We start from the raw sequence: 21,917 nt of genomic DNA on the forward strand, positions 1-21,917 counted from the left end.
GTAATGGCCTGTGAGCAGACTCTAGGTGCAATGCTGTAAGAGTGGTGTTTAGTTCTGTGCAGTTCTGTTACTTGGCCTGGAGAGAGGGATTACTTTTGGGGTTGGATCTGTTTGGCTGCATGTTATGATCCAGAACTGCAGAATCAAGGGTTAAGTAGGATCTATCAGCACAGGCATTATTTCACCCATTTCTTCCTCCTCCTCCAGTCTGTATCTGGGTGCAGCGCCCCCATCCATGCTGAAATCTTTACATTTTAATCTGCATGAAACAGGAGTGGTGCCACCTTGTTAGGGACGTTACCTTTTGTTATTTTGACTTAAAAAATAAGAGCTATCAAACCAGGGACATAAAGAGCAGGGTCACCTATTACAGAGAACAGAAATTCTGGTTTTATTGCTCAGTCCTGCCACCTGTAGTAGCCAGCAACTTATTGCCTCAGAAGCATCAACAGCATATAATTGCACCTGTGTCCTATTTGCTGAGCTTGTGTGACCCATCAGTAACCTAGTTGGGCTGGCTGAGGAGGTGAAAATCATCTGGTCGTGCTCGGGTGAAAAGGCTCTACAGCTTCCACATTTTCCTGTTGAAAAGGAGCAGCAAAGTGATAAAACAGTCACTAGGCTGAAAATCAGCAATGTACTTTTGCTTCCTTAGTGGAAGACCTGTATTTCCTTACGAGGTGCCCATTCTCTCCAGGGGAGAGTCCAAAGAACTACATTTCTTACATTGTTCTTTAACTGATGCATAATACACTGACTTGAGCTCAAATCCCTCTCGAACTGCTTTAAGTTTGAGCTTGGAGAAGCCAGCATAAGATAGCTGAAACTCGAATGAGACTCCGGCCCTATGCATACTTCTAACAGCACAGAATATTCTCCCCAAAGCAACAAGGTATGCTATTTCCACAGCAAGGCTGTTGGTAGGAGCCCTCACGTCTTTGGATACGGCCTTGCTTTGGGACGTTTTGTCACTAACGTGTTTTCTCTCGTTCTCGTTGTGACCTTTAAGTTGATTTCCATGCCATCGGGGTAGAATTCCATTGGGATCCCAAGTGGGTCGGTCGGTCGCTGTCCCGTCCTTCCCTGCCTAGAAGGCACCGTGGTTACTGCCGGCGGGGAGCGGGGAAATGCCCCGAGCTCGGCACGCTGTAGGTGGCAGCAGGAAACAGCCACCGCCGCCGTAGCCATGAGACAGCGTTTGACTCACTGCTGCGCGGCGGTGAATTTCAGACCGACTCGATCCGCCCGGGCGTCGCTTTCTAACTGCCGCCCGCTCCGCGACCCCCTCGGGGTCGGAGCCCCGCGGCAGCCATGCGTGCGCACGGCGGCGGTGCCGCCCGGTCCCGCAGCGCCGGGCTCCCTGGGGCCGGGCAGGTGCGCGTTGCGGCTGCCCGCCGCCTCCCGCGCAGGTAGGGCAGAGCCGCGCGCGCGTGTGCCTGCGCGCGTCCGCGGGGCCGCCCGCCTGCGTGCCGCCGAGCCGCAACGGCGGAGGGGCCCCGGGGGGCGGCGCGGGGCCGCTGACGGCGCCGCGGGGAGCGGAGGCGGCGGCGGGGGCGCCCCGCGGAGCCGGCGCGCAGCCCCGGGCAGCGGCGAGGCGGCGGCGCGGCGCGGCTCTCTCGTTGCAGGCGGCGGCGGCGGCGGCGGCGGCGCCCCGGATGCCCGCGGCGGGCAGAAGATGTGTCATGGCAAGCAGGCGAGCGGCGGCGGTGCCCTCCCGGCGGCGAGGCGGCGGGCGCTGGCCGCCGCGCTCTGGCTGCGGCTGGCGCTGAGCCTCGGCCCGGGGCCGGCGGCGGGCGGTGAGTGAGCGGCGGCGGCCCCCGCTCTGCCCGGCAGCCGGGCTGAGCCGACCCCCTTCCTCGCGAAGGCTCCCCGAGCACCGGGGAGGGGGGGCGGGAGCGAGGAGCGGGGAAACTTCCTCCCCGTGCGGCCCCGAGGGGAGCGGAGGGGGAATCCCCCCTCAGGGTCGCCCCGCGTGCGCCCCCCGGGAGAAGGCAGCCTCAGCCGGGTCCCTGCTGGGGAGCGGAGCTGCGCGTGGGTACGGCGCGATTCTGTTATTATTTAGCATGATTATTTTAAACAGCCTTCCCCCAGCCTGGTGCCGGTCGGACATCCCTCTGATCACTCTCGGTGCCGGTCCCCGAGCGGAAACGCGGGGTGGGAGAAGGTGATTTGGGTCTAAAAAGGAACGCTTGGAACGTCCTTCAGCGCTCTCCTCCTGGAGGAAGGACCGAGTCGTAGTTGGCCTTTTTCATTTTAATTACATTTTTACGCTATCGTTTCAAACTATTGAGCCCCTGTGATATTTTGAGCAGGTACATTTAATTACAAAATTGCTTGAAAACGATTCCGTTATTAGACTTGGATTGCGGGAAAAGTCTTAAAGTAAACTGCTTCGCTGCAGAACGAACTTAACTGCGATAACGAGAGCAGCTTCCCATTTCCACTCCGGCATGGTGATATATTTTTGTACTGGGGGAACAAGGCAGCTCGTGACTGAATCGCATCACAAATGGCAGGCAGAGTTTGGTACAAAAATTGCACAGGCTTCTTCTCGTGCCAGAGAGTTGTGCCAAAATGTTTGAAATACCTAAGCCCCAGCAGCTCCGATCCTGAAGCGTTTTCTGCCACTGACCATAGAACTGCTAAAATATGTCTGATGAGGACCTGGAGAGGTCGCCCTGTCCATCCTCCTCCTGATGTGATTTGGTCGTAATTTTCTCTCAGGACTGTAATGCCATTTTCCAATAGAAATCTCATGACTGCAAATGTGATTCCAGCTAAACAAGCCTTTAAACTGTTGCAGGCTCTGAGAACCCCTCTTTAGAAATCAGTGGCATTTTCTGCTCTTGTGTTTCCTGTGGTTTCCTGGCCAGCTCACCTTCCAGTGTGGTGATGCCATTCTTGTGCATCTCTCCCAGTTGCAGTTGGGTGAGCTCCTGTCGTTCCCTGACTTCCTTTTTATGTCTCCATTCATAAAACAGGGTGACCCAAGGACCCCCTTCTCCCCAGAGCCGTGTGCATACTGCAGTTTGCTTGTCAGCATTTAGTTGGCTGAGCAGCGCAAGAGGTTCCTCAAGATGCAGTTTATGTCTCCCTTGGATGTAGTAGTTTTCATCATAGCCTGCTATAAATTCTTTCATGATGTTGCTTGTTATTAACACTGCTGCCGTTCACCTTGGCAATGTGGCTGATTCTGTATCAAATTGCATTTGCAAGGCATTTTAGGATCTTTCAAGACTAAAATCTTGCCCAGAGTCTAGGGAAAGGTTATACACTGAATGCTTGTGCATGGCTAAAATAACCACTTGGAAAGATTCATTGCTCTAAGTTATTACTGCTGTTATTTTCTGTGGGGTTGTACTGGGAAGTTATGCGCTATATAAATACTTTTAAGTGCACAGATCTTTCATGTGATAGAATATATGGTCGTTCAGGGTGTTTTTTCACCCTGAATCATCTGAGTGGTAAAATAATGACTTCTGTAATTAGAACAGAGAGCTGCACATTAGGATTCTTCCTATTTTATGCCCTGTTGTACCTGTGAGCGAGCTCGCTTTGCTCGCATGGCTCCCTGTGAAGGCTCAGCTCTGGCTCCTCAGCCTGTGACCCAGAGTTTGAGAACTTCCAAGCACTCGCTGTCACCAACCAAAGCTGTGGCTTCCTTGGACCTTTGCATCTGTTGTTTTTTCAGGACTTGTGTTCTATGGGCTTGTGTATGCAGATAGAAGGCACACAGCACTACTGACTGCTTTGGAAAATGTGGCCCCAGTCTCTTTATATCTTCTCATTATCTGTTAAATAAGGATAATCATACTTCTTGCAGAGATTTGAAAAGAGCTACGATGACATTTAATGAAAATACTATGGAGGTGGAAAGAATTTATTTCAAAAGCTTTAGAAAAACAGTGCTGGCAATATGCTAAAATAAAAAGCATCTTGCATATTAATAACAAAAATGAATGGTGTAGCTTTTTTCTATAAATCCATCCACTGCTTATGTTTGAATCCCAGTTACAGCTTCCTCCTGTCTTTATCTGATTGGAGAATTTGGCTCCTGTAACAACCCTGTCATGACTTGCATGACTCCGTCTATTTTCTGTCTGACTAAGTCCTATTGATTGTCGCGTTCTACCATTTCACCCCAAATCAATACTACTTATGACTCTTCTTTTTCTTGTCAATAACCCTACAGAGAATAACTCTGTTTATTACATTCTGACTTTCTCCAAAAGGATCTAGCAGAAAATTTGCTATAGAAGTGAACTCAGATGAACAAACCTTTCAGATGTCAATATGCCTGATTCCTCCCAGGTGTATTTAAGTTTGCTGACACTGAGGATAAAGTAAATCTCTCATACTCTAGCTTGTGGCTTTCATCTCATCATCTTTGTTTATCTTGCTTTTTTGCTGTAATTCTGTAGCGAAGGAAAAAAGAAAGAAAAGAAGAAAGTGGGAACAGGTTGGGAGGGCTAGTAATGGTAGGCTTTATTTTCCTAAATTGGTGTTGTCCTGCAGCACTGATCTCCTGCAGGGCCCACGGGGAGGATCAGGGCTGCATCACCCAAGGAGCTGCATCTCTGTAGGCATGGAGCAGGCCTTGGACTGTCACCAGGCCTCATCTCAAGGCATGGTAGTGAGAGGGGCAGCCCTGCCCACGGCTGCGTGTTGGGGTTAGGTGATGTGCTGCTTTTTTGGTGTTGTAATCCAGTTGTTGAGTTCCCCTGGGCGTGTGCTCTGCAGGCAGCATCCCTTCACATCACTGGATGCTTTTAAGATAGGAGGCACATGGCATCGTGCAGGGTGGCAAACAAAGCCAATGTGTTGCGTAGCCTTTAAACATTACATTGAATACCAATTATACAGTACAAAGTAGTTTTTTTTTTCTCCAGACTAAAGCAGAGTTTTTATAGCTTTGTGGTTTTCATGTGTTGCATTGGAATCTTGGTTCTGCTTGCCTTTGGATGTTGTGGCTACTGAAACCAGATCTGTTGGCTTTCTAAGAGTGGTATACTTATTTCCTTGGAATAAGAGAAATTTTCTGTGTGGTAGTGATGCAGAGCCACACTAGAACTTACTTTTTGCCTATGTGCAGTTGCTTTCAGCAAGAGAAAGCAGCCAATGATTCCCTGTATCTGCTTTACATAAACTTTTGGCATTATTTATAAAAACTGTTTTCTGAAAAGCCAGAATGCTTCCTGATAAACTCTCTAAGTCTGTAGTTAATGTATTTTGCTCACTCCCTTTCAGTGTCTGCATCACTTGTCAAGCAAAACAGTTATTTTAGCCTAGAATTGTCTGCACGTTTTGCAAAATCATCAGATAGGTTGCAGCATTGGTCTTAACCTCCATCTCACTGGAGGATCTGGATATTTTTCAAGGAACAGATTTTTCACGTCCTTGTCATTTTCAGTTCTGGACCTATCTCTGCCCCATGCAGCTCCCCTGCTTTTCTTTGAGGCTGAAGTTGACATTTCAGTTCCATTTTGTGTCCATTTTGTATCTAAGAGGCAAGGTCAGCAATACCCGAGGATGAGAGATCATCATCTGTTGTAGTGGTACATCTTCCCACCTGCAGCCTTGCAAGATGTGGGTGTTAGCACCCTGCAGTATGGAGGTATGGCCCTGATTTACCAAGGGATATGGAGGCTTCTCCATCTGCTTTCTTGTTTCCAGAATCACAAGAGTCTGTATCATGATCTCTGTATTATGGATGATTATAGCTTTAGAAAAATTACTTATTTATCTTTGTTTGATTTTTCTCATCTATAAAGTAGATAAGTGATTTATTTCACAGACGTATTATGTGATGGTTAAAGAACCTGTGACAGGAGTGAGAACTATGAATTTTGACAAAGTATAAGTTTGTCACAGTGAATGGTTCTTTAACACTTTTTACTTTTTTTTTTGTAGTATTGATTATTAATTAAACAGTCTTACAAATATATGAAGATTAGGAAGAAGTTATCTTTCTTTGTTGTTGTTATATAGGGCTTTCTTTGGATTTTTTTTTATAACATGGGTCATATGCACCAATTTTTTTCTGATTACCTACTTCTGGTTGAAATTAATTCTTTTTCAAGGAAATGCACATTACTTAAAAAGTAGAAAGCATTACACTTGTGCTGTGCATTTCTATGAGGTTTTAGACATGAAAAGGACAATCAATCATTGCCCAAGTTCACATTTGCTACATATGAGTGCTAATATGAAAGAAAAACTGAGCTGCATCAAGTGGTTAACATAAATTGGTCAGAAAATGAGCTTGAGGGATTAAGTGGTGTAGTGTGTACAATTGGATTCAGCAAGTGTAAAAATTAGCTTTGCTTATCTATTAAGGGGGCTGAAGGTGTATGTATCATACCAAATTCACCAAATTAGCTGCAAAACAAGCCTCTTCGCGTGGTTTTACATCTTCCTCTCAGCCCCTTTCTTTGACTTGGCACAAGCAGAGCATAATGAAGCAAATTTCAAGCCGTACATCTACTAGTTTTCATAGTGGAGCTGTCCATTATAGCAATTGTCAACATACACGTTTTTACCTTCTGACTGTCTTACACTGCCAGCATCTGGGTTGTATGTAGGATTTGCCCAAATTGAGGTGTTTTTTTCTCAGTATATTGAGGCCAGTGGAAGAGTTTGATGCCATCTGCACATACTGAGCACCTGCTGGCACAGCACATGCCTTCATGCCCCCGATGGGTCGCCCTTGACTCACACGGCCTTTTAGCTGCTCATATCAATTTCCGAACTGTGTGGTGCTCATACTGGGCTGATCTTCTGCTCATTGGAAAGATTTCACATAAGAAACAAATCCTTCTATAGACTGAGAAGAGATCCTCTGGATTTTAGCCTAGCACTTTCTTTTATAAATAGAACTTGGGGAAATTCTTAATCCCCATTTGTATGGCACAGCTGTTAGAGTAGGAATTTTTGATTGTGACTCTCCTCTAACTGAAATGAGCAACGGATTTCCTATTCTTGTAAACTACTACTTAAGCAAATCACAGAGGCAGTTTTTCCAGTGTAGTTTATTTGCCTTATTCCTTTACATCTAAGATAGTACAAGGCATTTTTTCCAGACCCTGAAGGCATCTCCTCCTGAATAATAACAAAAAAATAATAAAAAACTGTAAGTTAGGGTCGAGCATTAAAAAACTGTATCATGCAGTTTCTCAAAGTGAAAAACACACATTATTGGGAATGATATTTCTGCCTTTCTGGATCATATGGTTCGTGATGATAGTTTACACGGAAGAACATTAGAAAAGCATTACATGCGCCTTTAAAATAGTTCTACCGTGCTTCTGCTGTTAGACATGAGCGCTGCATGACCACAAAGCCCTGTTTACTCATGAAAACATAAGTTATAATGGAGAGTACATAGATGGATAAAATAGATACAGTGACTGATTTCCTGCTGATTGCAGCGAGAAATCTCTGACTGCAGGTGGTGAAGTTGTATGAAATGTGGAGATGAGAAGCATGCCCAGGAAAGGGTGCAAAGAACTTCTAAGTAAAGTTCAATTCTGTGCTCAGTAAAAATGTACAAAATCTTTAAAAAGGTTGGATTTGCTTGGAAAGTGAAAAGAGGAGACAAAGCTTACAATGGGCTGAAGAAGAAAATAGGTTAGGTTGCTAAGGATTAGAATTATTTAGAAGTTGGGTTATCAAGGGGATCATGAGATAGTGTCCTAAAAATACACCTTTGTGCACCACCAAAGGAAAAAAAAGCAGAACACAATGCAACCATGAATCAAGAGAATTGCTGTTTTGCTGGACTCTCAGTCCTGGAGAACAAACTAAAAAGAAGAGATTGGAAGCAAAAGCCTTCAGATCTTTTTTAGTAGTGCAGAATGCCAGCACATGTAGTTGTTGATCTGTCGAAAGACTGAAGAGCACTACACAGGTTCAAGAGAAAAGTCCCAGTACATGCTGTGAGAGAGGAGAAGATGCACAGAAGAAGAAGCCTGTAATGTAGGTGTTCTGTTCTCACTTCTGTCTTTAGCACTTGTGAATGCACACAGTAAAAGAAAAAAAAAAAAAAAAAAGGCTCTAAAAAGTCATTTCTGTGTTTCTGGAGATAGGTAGGATAATAAGTTTGACAACAGAGTTATAGAGATGGGACTGGAAGAGACCTCAGAAGCACTTGTGGCTCATCCTTCAGCCCCTGGGCAGGATCCTTGGATGTATGTCAGTGAAGTAACTCAAGATTTTTTTGTTGGAAACTCTACAGTTTCCCTGATGATCTCTCTGAGTGTTTTACTTTCTCAACCACTAAGAGGGTTTTTCTGATACCTCTTTTTTTCTGATACCCTCTGCTGGCGTGCCAGTGCTGTGTCTCTGGCTGTCCTGAGTGCTGCTGCTTCCCTTGGTCAGGACTGGAAGAATCCTGACTGCCCCTACCCAGCAAAATGTCTCTGAAAAACTAGCTATTAGTTAACAGTCCAAGAGCTAAGGCTTACTTTGTACCCTACATTCATATATTGCTGTTGGTGGAGAAGGAGTTGGCATGGTTCTTCATGGTTTAACTTACATTTTTCTGGTTTAGTTAAGGTGTCAGCAAAGCTTGTATTTAACACTAGGTCAGATATCTCATCAGCAGCCCTCAAACTAGCAGCCTTGCTAGTTTGGAAGGAGTGACAAGGATTTTCCAAAGCCATGATTGGAAAGAATGAGGAATAAGTCTGGGGACCTCCTATAAAAAATGCCTATTTATGTAGTCTGTTATCTTTTGGGATATGAGACCAATCATTTGTATTTGATCACAGTGCAAACAGTATGGTTAATCCCACACTAAATTGCACCCGAATGAATTTGTATTTTACTTCTGTAGACTTGAGTGAAATTTTATGTACTGAATGGCCCACGGTAGTCAATGAGATCCATACAAAAGAAGTCAGTTGTTTAAGACTTCCATCTGTATTTGCAAAAAAACAATTTTAATGAGAGGTTTAAGGACCAGCTACTTACAGCTGATCTGCTTCTGTGCCCAAGTTCCTACACTCAGTAAAAAGAGCACTGATGGTGGCTATCCAGGAAGACTGTGTCCTTCAGCACTCTGGGAGGCACAGGCAGGGGTGGATTGAGAATATTAGACAATGTGTGGGAAATCATGTCTTTCTTAGGCTGAAAGATAAATCTGAGCCATTTAAAACCACATGCAGATCTGAATTAATAAGAAAGGACTGCGATGGTGTGGGGATTGAAACTGAGAAGACTTCTCGCTTGAGGAAATTGGATCTTTTAGCTGTAAGAACTTCACAGCGAGGAGTATGTCTTTCATCTGTTTCTAATGCCATGTATAAGCCTACGTGCTATTACTGTGTTTGTGTAGTAATGATTTGTATTCTGAAAATCACGGGTGCTTGTGAGGCAGTCATTTTTCTGTATCGCTCTACTTAGACAAACAGTTGACATTTTTAGAGATATTTTCTCCACATCATTTTACTCGGAGAAAACACAAATGATCCACTTAGAACTGAAAATAAATAATAAATAATTTGGTCTCCTGTAAATTGGACTTGTAAAATAGCTTGATTGCAATTACTAGCTTAGCAACAATCTTGAAAGAATTAAGATAAAATGATGCTGTTATGAGTAGTGGTAAAAATGAGAATATTCCACTGTAGTGTGGCCTTCTGACAGTATTCAGATACCTGTCCCAGCGTAATACCTACACTTTAAAACTCTTCCTCACCTTGTATGGTTCACATTCCAAAGAGTGGGGAGGATTTTTCAGGCCTTATTCTCTTCCCTTTTTGAAGAATGATTGCTCAAATGGCAGAGTCCATCTTTCAGATACAGCAGAGGTATCCCTTGCTCGTAGCCTGTTGTTTGTCTGCTACGGATGCCCTCATCCCGCATGTTTGTCTTAGAGACCAGCACAAGAGGGATGCTCTCTAGTACCTATTTTGTCGAGACCAAGGTGATCTGCAGATGCTTGGATACCTTAGCCTGAAGTGAAAATCCCAGTACAAGTGTTCACCAACCAAGATAAGCGTATGTGAGCAGATGAAGCCCAGCTCCGTTACACCGATGAACTTCTTGAAATGGGGTCATCCTGGGATGCTTCACTCTGCACATTGGCTGTAAAAAGTGAGTGGAAATAAAGGCAGGAAGGGGCATGCAGACTCATGGGACAACCTTGTTAGTAAAGAGGGGCACGTAACTGTCTTCACATACAATCATGTGTTAATGCATTAGAGTGTGCCCACATAGCTAGATGCCTACATATCTGCTGGAGATTAATAAGAATCTCAAACAAACAAACAAACGAAAAACCCCCAAACCCAGCAGAGAAACTGTAAAAATATATACTACTCTCATGGACAGTTATTTTGAGATTCTTATGTTGCTTCTTACAGCAAGGTTTCTTTTCACACTGCAAAATGGATGACTGTTGCCTTTAATGCTTCCCTTTAGGAGAATACTGGATTCATGTGAGGGATGAAAAACAGAATACTGTTGTGCGTATTTAGATTCTATTTCATTTTTTATTTCATATATATACAGTAACAGTAAAGAGTACAACTTCATTCCTCAAATATATACCGTTTTAAAAATAAATCCATCAGATAAACTACATTCATCGTGGGGAGAGGGATTTTGTCAAAACCAGGCTGAAAAATATCTTTTTGCAGTGGCCTTGTCCTTTTGGGAGGTGCCTTTCCTGGATGCTACTAAAAGGCAAATTTTTCACCTCTGGTTCTGCTTGTATGAAAGTTTTCTTGGTTTTTCCAACCAAGAAGACCTCTTCAACCTCCAGCTTCTTCAAAACCTTGTCCTTAGAACAAGTAGGTCTGTGTGGTTCATAAAGCTAGTATGAACACAGGGCAAGTTTATCACTTGGATGGAATCTTACTGGTTAAAACAGAATGAAAAATTATATGTAAAATGGTTGTTTTTTTTTTTTTTTAGAGTGTCAGAATCATCATTATTAGATTATAAAAATATAAGGGAGTGCTCATTTAAAGGAGCTCAGAATTATGTCAGCTAAAAAGATTTCACTCCAGTGCATTAATATCTCAGGTAAATGATTCATTCCATTGGCCTTCCTGGCCTGTTTAAAACTGATTTGAAAATGCAAACTTTCAAAGAAGGTTGTTATTTGTCAGATCTGATGTCTGATTAATTATTTCTTCCAAGGAAACAATGTTGCAACTTTGAATTTACCTTGACACTTGATGCTTAAGGTCAATTTTTGACATGGTTGAGTCTGTTTAATTCGTTGGTAGTTTTAATAGAGAAAAAAATCCTGTGATACTGTATAACAGATATAGTTAGAAGAAAATCTTCTCTGTATGATGATTTTTTTTTGTCTCTGCAGTCAGGTGATTCTGTTATCATAAAATCTACAGAACTGAAGCAGCACGAGGAGCTGCATCAGAGTTTCAGGAGCCAACAAGAATGGCAGCATACTGAGGATATTAACATGATGCTGCTATTTGCTACCTTGGAAATACCATTTTCTGTTTTTTCCCTGCTCTGAACTTCTGTGGAAATAGATGATATGGGGGTTTTCCTGTTTATCAAGTTTCCATTTTTTCTGTGAATTTCCTTTTTCCCTCAGAAGCAGTCCTTCAGGCTCTGATCAGCCAGCATCAATGCCAGTGCCTACAAGGGATCTTTGGCTCTTTATCTCTTATGCTTGACCATGACAGTTGAAGAGGTAGAGATGACCGGAGATTGTATGAGATGAAGAGGTTTGACCTTATGAAATTGTTCTACAATAAGAGTTCAGATGTGGCTCAGAGACTGATGTAGATGGGCATTTCTGCCAGCCTAGCCGGGAGGTTCAGGTGCTTTGCTGTGTGATGTGCTCCTTGGGAGGCTGTCTATCTTGGTACCACATTACCACAATGAGTCTGAGTTCGTGCTCCCATCTGGAAAAATTTTCTGTTGCTGGGCAGGTGGGTGAAATCTGCCCATCTTTTCTCTGTCTTGTCTGATCCCATATTCTGTGAGTAGACCTAACTGTGAAATGGCCTCAAGCTGGTTGGAGGATGCTGACTCCCACTTCAACCAGCTCTTTGTATATACTGGTAGAAGGGATGCCTTGAAGTCCAGCACTTCCCATTTGTCCAGATGTCTCCCAGCTCTGGGGCCAAGAACTCTTCCTTCAGGCACTCCTGCCCTTGGCTTCTTCATTATGCTCAGTTGAAGAAGGAGGCTTCAGAAATTCTGTAGTACCTTCTCTACTATTTTTATAGGCTGTACAGCTTCTCCTTTCAGCATCTGAAGATCACTCATTCTTGTCCTTTTCCCGTAGAGCCTTGTCAGTCCAGAGTTATTTCCTCTCCTGACCCATTTTCAAAAGTACTTACCTGAAAATAAAATGAATGGTTGGATGGGTGCCTTTTTTGGAGATTCTCTGGGAAATTACAAGGCACTTTAAAAACGTTTGATATGTTTCTTTTATAACTTGGCTCCCTTGTAGCCTTCTACAGATCATCTGGTCTGTCAGTCTAGAACAACTGGCTTTCTGGCTTTCAAAACAATTCTTCACAAACACTCTGTAATCATTTTACTTGATCTCTAATACAAAAAAAAAAAAAAAAAAAAAGCAGGTTGTCTGTATAAATGAGGAAAAGAGGGTTCAAGGGATGTGCTGTACAGAGGTTTAAGTGTTGCTTCCTTTTCCTTCCCAGTAGTAGTAGTAATTTCAGTCTTGACTCCCATATTGGACTTGACTGCATTAATTTTGTTTATTTTTGAAGTATGCATTGAGTTTTGAAACCAAGGAGCCCATTTACTGTGTGGTGACGTTCTTACTATCATTTCATGTGTGGCAGGAAGAGAATCATTCTGTACATGTAAGCCTAATGACCCGAATTTGTAAAGCTAAACAGCAACACTGCTGCTGGCATGACTCACTATTATTTTTAGCTCTGAAGGGGAGGCAGTGGTGCAAAGGTTCATCTTTCCTTACCAGTTGTGTCTTTTGTTGAACAAACTGGTCTTACTGAGAAGTTTAACTTTCATGTTTCTCTTTTCAGTCAGACTTGTGCAAGATGCTACACAACTCTTTGGTTTCTTAGCAGCCTCATTCCTTGAGTTCTTGTGTGGCAGGCGTCCTTGCTTAGACACTTTGGGACTTGAACTGTTGCTGGAAACACTCAAAATAGAAAAAGTAACTGATTTTATTGCATGTGGAGGAGAACTCAAATCCTGAGCTGCTCTGAGGGATAGGGCAGACTGGTGAGGTGCTGCTGCCTTTTGGATACTTGCTAATAGGATGACCAAAGCAAAAAGCTTGATTCAGATTACATGGGTTTTAGGTCTTAGATAGTAGCTCATAGTGGCTATACAGCATATTTGATAAGGAGATTACTGCATGCACGTACATGAAAGTGAAGAAAAGATTTACTTTCCTTTTAAATCACAGTGGGAAATGGCACATACAGGAATCTTTTCTTGGGAAAAAATAAAAATAAATAATAAGAAAACCCCAACTTAACAGTGTTTAAATCTAATTTGAATTATTTCTTAAGGAAGACATATGATGATGAATGTCAGTTGAGTGATACTCGTATGTTCTCCATAATCAAGCTTCACTCTGCTACATATGAGCCAAAGAGAGCTCAGATAAAGGGCAGAGAATATGGAATACAGGGGAAGAATGTGCCTTGCATTATCAGGGGACTGCAAACTTAGATATAGCAAGACACAGACATTTTGTCAAAGATGTGGGGTATGTAAGTTTAAAGCTTGCTCTAGGCAGTTTTAAGTCAGCCAGCACTTAGAGCAGCCGATAACCCAGAGTGGCACTGACCTTGGGAGATGCACAAGGGTAAGCTTTGCATGGAGATGAATTATTTCTTGATCAGTCACTCAAGTAGGAGTGGCACTGTCTGGCATTCCTTCAGTATTGATTATGGATGTTATATCACAAAGCAAACACATTTATTGCAGATAGTGAAATCAGAATCAGTCTCTGTGTATCTCTGAGCTCTTCTGTATCCATTCTATGGTATCCTGAGGCACAGTGGTGCTGCTAAGCTTACACTGTGCTTCAATCTTCTTGCTTTTTTTTACTCATTCCTCTTTAAAGCTGCAGTGCATAAAAAAGGAAGCATGATTTTGCTCAGTAACTACCATCAGGCTCTTTTGTCTGATTATTGTTGGCTTTTTGCTTGTTGCATTCATGTCTGGAGGATGTCTTGTGACCTTTGCTTGTGGACATGCAATTGCAATTGCAGATAGTTTTCAGGTATCATAAGTGGCTGCTTTGAAGTTGTCAGTGTTTAGAGGCACTGTGGAAGCAATTTAGCCACGACACTATTTTTAATCCTTCTGTGTGCTGAATCACTGTACCTCTTGCTAAATATGTCAGGGTCTGTAGGTGTTGAATGCTGCTGGGATGCAAATCCTTTTTCTTGTCAGGAGATATCCAGGCTCAGGAAATAAAAGTGCCACGATGGAACAGAGCTCATTTGTACCCTCCCCATGCAAACTGCAGCATTTTTTAGTCGCTGAATAGTGCAGCTCTAGAGTCACACTGTAATCCAAGCCCTTGTCTGGAGGGTCATCAACCAGTGTACAGAGACTGCTGTCAATGCCAAAAGCCCCACAGATGTTCTCATTTTTGGCTAAATATATAAAAATAAAAATTTCTGAGGTAGAAAAATGTATGTATTATCGGATACCTTAGGGAATCTAACAGTTGAAGTGTCCCTTCTACATCCTTTCTTGGGTGACTTGACGAGGTCAGAGGTATGTTTGTGCACACTGCCTTGCCCACCTGCTCTCTCTGCTTTCTCAGATCCTCTGAGCAGTCAGCGAAGCAAAATTCAGAGGACTTCTGCTTTCTCTGTTCTTCAGAGAAAAGAAATGGTGTCAACTGCAATACTCCATTCAGACACAAAAACCTGAGCTGTCAGGAAGAAGCAGATAGCATTACTGATGCATAGGGCTGGTTGCAGAAGGAGTCCTGGGTTTTAATAGTGGTCATTGAGTTACAGATCAGATGGTAAAGATTTTGGACAGCTGCATTTTTTTGCTTGCTTTTTTCTGTGCTAGATATTTGAATAAAGGATGTAATACTGTGATGAGAAATGGCTTTATTTATAGGATTTTCTTTAGCGGCATGGCCTTTTAGGCACTATTGCATTGTGAGATTCAAGCTCTTTGTGAGCTCAGTCTCTGTTGACAGCTCATGATCAGTTCAATTTTGCAGATGGGACAGGTTTCCTTACTGTGCCTCAACCTGTCTTCTGATGGCTTGCCCACAGAACTAGCCACTGTCAAACCAAAGTGTTAGTATGGATGAGAGCTCACTCATATGCATTTACACATATGTGAAGGCCCACTGCTTACTCAGTTGCTTGAGCAGAAAATATACATGATTACCTCGCTCTTTATACATGTGTAATAAATACAGAATGCAAAGTTATGCAGCCAGAAATAGGAGCAGGGGTTTGAAAAGTTCACTTGTAATAAAATCAGAAATGAATATCGAATTGGTGTATATTAAAAAGCAGGCTGAGCGCCGCTGGGATTTGTATGTTCATTGATTCCTTCAGCAGGTCACCACTTGTTAGCTCCAAACCTACAGTTGCTTTCCTCTGAATGCTTTCTTTTACTGTCCTCCCATGGAATACCTATCTGTCACATAGTCCCAAGTCACTGACAATTACCAATAATTATTGTCAGTTTGGAAGGGAAAAAAGAAAACCAGGACCGAATGGGCCAAGAGACTGTACTGCTCTCCTGCCTCTGACAGTTTTACATTGACAGCCAGTTGTCACACAAGGCTGCTGCTGTGGCCTCTCCTATGTACTTTCTGAATATAAAAACCATTATACTTTTGGCTGCATCAGAAGCAAAAACGTCACAATTGAGAAAACAGAAGAATTCAATTTTCAGGTTTTTTTTTTTTTTTTGGTTGTATACTTCCAGCTATACAATATTGACATTGAAAATATTTTAAAATATAATATCTAGTACATTGTTGAGGTTTCTTTCCCTCAATGCCAATTTTAGGAATTGTAGTAGACTAATGCCTAACATGAGATTTTTTTTTCTGCTGTACCTCATACTGTAATTTATAACTGCGCATAGGAGAATCTTGGTCTCTCTGGAAGCTACAGCATGTTTGCAGTTTATTTCGAAAATGATGTTGTGGGTTTGATTTAGGTCCCAGAGTTCCTCCTATAAGCATTAATTTTCCCATTCAACACAAAAGGTTTGCCTAAGACTGAGCCCTAACAAATGAGGTGACATCCTGTGATCATCGAATCATTAAGATTGGAAAATACTTCTATGATCATCTAGTCCAACTGTCCACCTACTCAATGTTATTAACATAAAAAGGAGTGCTGGAGACCACAGGTTTAACCAAAGGACTTCATTCTCACAGGTGATCTCCCCAAGTTTGTAGTAAACGTAGATGAAATCTGTGGTTTTGCACCATCTTAGAAAGGTGAATCTTATGGCACCATTAGTGGGGAGTGACTTCTGGCCACTGTACTGAAATATCTTTAACAAGTTATCATCTGCTCAGTGTTCTGCAAAGACAGGAAATATTAATTACGGAACATTCTGGCAGCTCTGTATTTGTAACACAGCTGAATGGGGCCCATTATATTTATAAAAGTGATGTTGATCAGAGTAGCACTTCTGAACCATTCGCCTCTAAATAAGAATATTAGACAAAAGGCGTGTATTTTAAAAATACATTCAGTACAAATTTGCATGAAAATAGTACTGTTGCTGAAGAGTGTATTATAAAGTGCTACATAAATAATCAACTTCTAAACAGACTCCAAATGTCTATTTATGCAACATAGCAGTTATAAAAAATTAGTTCATGTTTTAAGTCTGACAGTAGCTTACTGTGTTTAGTGTCTTCGGTTTGTATGGCAGAATGCTTTTCCCTTAACAACATATTTCAAAAAAAAAAAAAAAAAAAAAAAAAACAAAGCAAATACCGAGACACATTCTGTGCACACTCACTCTATTTAAATATAAAGTTCAGCTTGCATAACGAGTCAACTACAACCAGGGAGTTACTAAATGTGACGGTTTGTCAGTAAATGTTCTACTATGCTTGTTACACAGGTTGTTCATCAATAGATAATGCCATATATGCTACAAGATGAGTGAACTAAGGCAAAAAGGTTTCTAAATAGATAAATATGAGTGACTTTACCTCTTGTTAGACCATTAATGGATCGTGCTCCAAATGTCAAGTTTAACAGCCAAATTGCAGTTATTTAGTAGTTGGTTAAATAACATCGCTACAGATTTAAGCTTGTAGAGTTTCTGGAATGGAGTGAAATATTGTATTCTACCTGCTTATTATTCAGCTCTTCATGCCAGTATATACTCAAGCATTTGCTGGATGCAGTGACTTCTTAAATCGAGAAGTTGTGTTTGTTTAAGCGTGGATCTTCTATCCACTCCACCACAGCAAGTGACTGTTCCTAAGTGAGTATGAAGGATGAACACCTCTCAGCAGACGTCACTAAGATGTCTCTGTGCACCTAGGATCACTGGGACGCAGTGATTGAGAGACCCACTCACATCCCACCTGCACTATGTGTTTCTTTCAAGTGTGGAGGCCTGTGATTTCTTATTTGAAACGTGAAGGAACAAATAACTGAAATAGTTGTAACAAAACTGTACTTTTATTCAGTTTTGAGATGGATATATCATTTTTTGCTGATTTATTAGCATTGACAGACTGGAAGGCTCCTTAGGCAAAAGATCTTACAGTCTCAAAAAGGCAATGCTACAATACACATATAGTATGTTGAAAATGATAATCTCTCCATTTGGGTGTTTAACTGTTGTAGGCTGAAGACAGCAATGAATCTGGTCTTCTGCCACAATTTCCTTAATATCCTATATTTTATACAACAGTTTGGTCTTACAATCAACTGACCAGACATTCAATTTCTTTCTGTTATATTTTCGACTCTCGAAAGTTTTGCCTTGTCAGGCAGAACTTCCAGAGTTGACAAGATATTAATCAGATAATGGTTAGTCAGATATCTAAAATAAAGCAAATAGTTCTTTAGAAACATCCTCGAAAGTTCAGATTCAAGCAATTCTTGAAGACTAACTCTTTCTCTCTTCTCAATCTTCTGGAGGAGGATCTAATCACAGTCAGATTTTGCATTGAGAGAGAAGTGCAGAACTGATGTGAACTACGCACATCAGATTTCATGTTTTCTACCTGGTTGCCCATGTGCATCTTTCTGATCTGTAAACAGCATGTCCACTATTAGAGCTGTCTGTGCAAAAAAAGTCAAAAAAGCCATCTGCCTGACAATATAAATCCATCCTTTCTTCTGTAATTCGTTAAACAGGAGTGCAACATGGTTATATTTTTTCTTGTGTGTTTCCTACTTATTCTCATTGAGAATAAGAAGGAGAATTTTGTTTTGATAACAGCAAGTTTTGAGATCACAATCATGTCCTACATGTAAGGGCCCTGAGAAAGAGTGCCACCTACACCTGTTGTAGTTGCAGGTCTTGTCTTAAAACTTCAGTCCAAGGATCACCAAGAGATTGCAACTGCTACAGTAGTGTGGGAAGAATTGTGGGGGAGGGTGGAACTTAGAGATCTTGAGGATCAGTTTGATTTTGGATCCTGAAACAAACGTGGCACGCTTGAGCACTGGGGATGTGTTCTTTGTTTACAGACTGTAGTTTTGTTTGTCTTTATGCAGTGTGGCATGGTAGTTAAGCCATAACGTGAGAATGGCACATGCTTTTGCCACAAGTTAAAGTTATAAGTGACATAAGAGCAGAAGAATATTTATGATTACAGAAGCCATGTCCATATCAAATAAAATACCCGGAAGACATGCCCGCAATGGATTGCCTACCACTTGCATTTGGTTAAAGCAACCTGAAAGTAGCCAATTCTTTAAATATTTACCTTTTAAAATACTGACTTCTGCCTTGGTTGGAGCTGGAAATCAAGAGTGCTCAGTAAGAATTTCATCTGTGTTTTGGAGTGATGGATGTACAAAGTAGAGAATCAGTTTTGTTTCATAGGAGAAATAAAGCCTACTGGCATTCAGTGGGAGTTTCTCTTCTCATGCACGGGGGAGACTTGAGTTCTATGAAACTATCTTTACCAAAGGGACCAGCTATCTCTTCTGATACTGTATAAATGTCTGGGAGGAATCAATACTTCATAGTCAGTCATAAAAAATTCCACTACCTGTCCTGCTCTAAAGTACCATTTGTGCATCTGCATCCAAGTCCAAGGTTAGGCAAGCACACATTTTAAAGGAGTTCATTTTCAGATATGTATAAATCCTGCTAGTCAGCTTGGGGTTGACTGACTAAAGCAGCTCTGCAGAGCAGGACTGTGAGGGTTGCTAGTACTGAGAAATGTTGCTTAGCGAGGAAGCAGCTGTCCATTTGTGGAGATATTCAAAACATGACTGCATATAGTCTTTGGCAGTCTTCTGTAGCTTACTCTGCTTTAGCTGGAGCAATGGACAAGATGATCAGAAGGTCTCTTCCAATCTGAATGGTCCTGTTATTCTGTCATATAGCACAAATCAACATAAAAGGCTTCCTTATCTGACTTGTCTATCAGCCAGGTCAAGGACAAAAGACGTGCATGAGGCTTGCTCCATTATATAGAATTTATGCAGTTGTGGGAACACAGAATCACAGAACTGTAGGGATTGGAAGAGACCTCTGGAGATTATCGAATCCAACCCCCAGCTACAGCAGGTTGCACAGTCAGGTGTCTAGGTGGGTTTTGGATATCTCTAGAGAAGGAGACTCAGCGTCTCTGGGCAGCCTGTTCCAGTGCTGTCACCCTGAGTAAAGAAGTTTTCCTTGTGTTCGTATGGTACTTTCTATGTTCCAGTTTGTGTCCATTGCATTACAATGCACCCCAGGATTCCATTGGCTTCTTGGCCTCAAGGGTACACTGCTGGCTCCTGGTGACTGTGATGTGCAGCTCACATCCAAAGGACATGGACTCAAGGCCAACTGAGTGTGAGGCTGCAGTATGTTCCTAACATAAAGAAGCAGCTGAAGATCTAAGGCCTTCTATTTGAAATTTTCAGGTGTATACAGCAGGATTTGTATGTATTGTCCTCGTGGACTTTTTTGCTTGTATTTGAGAGCCTGAATGATCCCAGCCTGAAAATAGCTCCTTGGAAATATTTATTTTGGCAGCATGTAATCTACATTTCCTCCCCTTTTTCATATGTGTTATAACTTTATTCCAGAACAAATATATAGTGCTTGATCAAGGTGAAACATTTTCAGTACAGAGTTAAAGGCCTATAGCACAATGTAAGTAAGGGAGTGACTGTTAAAAAGTAAAAAGCTATAGAGATGTTAGTATAACCTGATACTGTGGTCTGTTATTGCTCTTATCATCAGTGTTATTGCTATTATGAATGACATAGGTGTTTTTAGCACAGCCTGGCTACTAACCTCAGCTGAAATTAGGAATGGTTTGTTGCATTATTTTCTTTATGGAACACAACGTGACTGTATGCTGCCTTGGCGCAAGTAGGACCAAACAGTTAAGGCACAGCTCACGTTCTTCAGTGTCCTTGTGTTGTTGCTTTCATAATAGAAACAGATGGCTTAGCAGAAGTGTTTCTGGCTTTGGTAAAACAAAGATGCAGAAGGTCATATGAACTGGCTTTTATTGGAATATGCTGGCTATTACAGTTAGCTATTTGATAGTCAATCCTAGACGTACATCTCCAGTGCACAGATAGGATCAAATGTCTCTCAAGTGCAGGCAACTAGGAAATGAAGTGGATGGTTTTAAGAATTAAGATGCAAAATAGCTGATTTGATAGGCATATATACATTTTTGAGACATTTCTGCTTACATCTGATTCTGAACATGCAGCAACCACGTTTTGGTTGTATAGGAATAAAATGACTGCTCTGTGGGAGACACGTCATAATTGGTTACATAAAAGCCATGATGGCCTTGAGACCTTGAGTCTGGACAAAGAGATAAATAAATAGTTATATTTTAAACTCCTGATTCAGTGACCTTAGTTCAACAATGACAAAAGATTTCTGCCTTCTAAAAAGGTATTAAAGGACCTTGCAAATGTGAAATGGATTTTTCATTTGCTCAGGTGCCTGCATCACGCTTTCCATCCTCATGACCTTTCATAGAGCCAGCAGAGATGCCAGTTAGGGATGAGAAGCTGAACTATGCTTGGAAGTAGAAGTGAGGTGTGTGGAGATGGAGAGGTGCTTCTGGGGCTGTGGAAGAAATCTGTATGTCCTCCTCCTCTGAGCATACTGATATTTTAGTTTTTAGCATTTTATGACCATGCCAAACGGAAAATCCGGTTTATGCTTTTTAGACCACACTCACTGATGTTTGTTCACTGTATTTTGGCCTTTCATGTATGTGACTAGGAGTAGGCTAATGTATGTCAGGCATGTGATTGCTGAAAGTAGGAAAAATAAATGCTAGGAAATGGTCTGCAAAGTGACTTTATCTCATTTTCTTCTTTATTGCTGTTGTACTAGATTGATCTACAGTGTCTACTTTGTTCTGACATGTATTTATTCGCCTTTTAATTTTCTGCATAAAACTTAAATAGTTACGCACTTATTTTTATATATATCAAAGAGAAAAGAGATCAGTGAAGATAGTAGTGCTGAGAGGGAGAGAAGGACTTTTGGAAATATGTTTCTACTTTGATTAGATTTTGACTGCAGTTCTAAATATAAAATCTTTCCAAACTTTAAACTTCAGAAACCTTGTTAGGTCATATTCACAGTCAATTGAATATTTGGCCAGCATGCCATTAAATGAGTATTTTCCAGTTCATAATTGTAGTAAGGACAATAAAGCAGAGTTCGTGAGGAAGGCCTTGCATGCCTGTGAGATGGTCCATTTTTAATAAAGATCTTAATTACTGCAGCAAAATATATTTCTTTTCCCTGCAAATATTGCC

At 41.7% G+C, this 21,917-nt stretch overlaps 1 protein-coding gene across 3 annotated transcripts in view; it reads left to right on the top strand.

Moving 5' to 3' along the window:
• The first annotated feature begins 1,122 nt into the window (after positions 1-1,122).
• The window catches only part of SUSD4 (sushi domain containing 4), a 69,402-nt gene continuing 48,607 nt past the window's right edge, over positions 1,123-21,917 (top strand). The window contains exon 1 of one of the 3 annotated variants that reach the window (XM_085219173.1): positions 1,123-1,409. In XM_085219173.1, coding sequence (XP_085075299.1) covers positions 1,187-1,409 — 223 coding nt within the window. In that variant the 5' untranslated portion in view covers positions 1,123-1,186. Of the gene's footprint in view, positions 1,797-21,917 lie in introns of all 3 variants that reach the window. The other 2 variants (XM_085219171.1, XM_085219172.1) reach the window with 2 other exon arrangements.

This window comes from Meleagris gallopavo, chromosome 2 (genome assembly GCF_905368555.1).
Source record: "Meleagris gallopavo chromosome 2, MGAL_WU_HG_1.1, whole genome shotgun sequence".
Classification (NCBI taxonomy): Eukaryota; Metazoa; Chordata; class Aves; order Galliformes; family Phasianidae; genus Meleagris; species Meleagris gallopavo.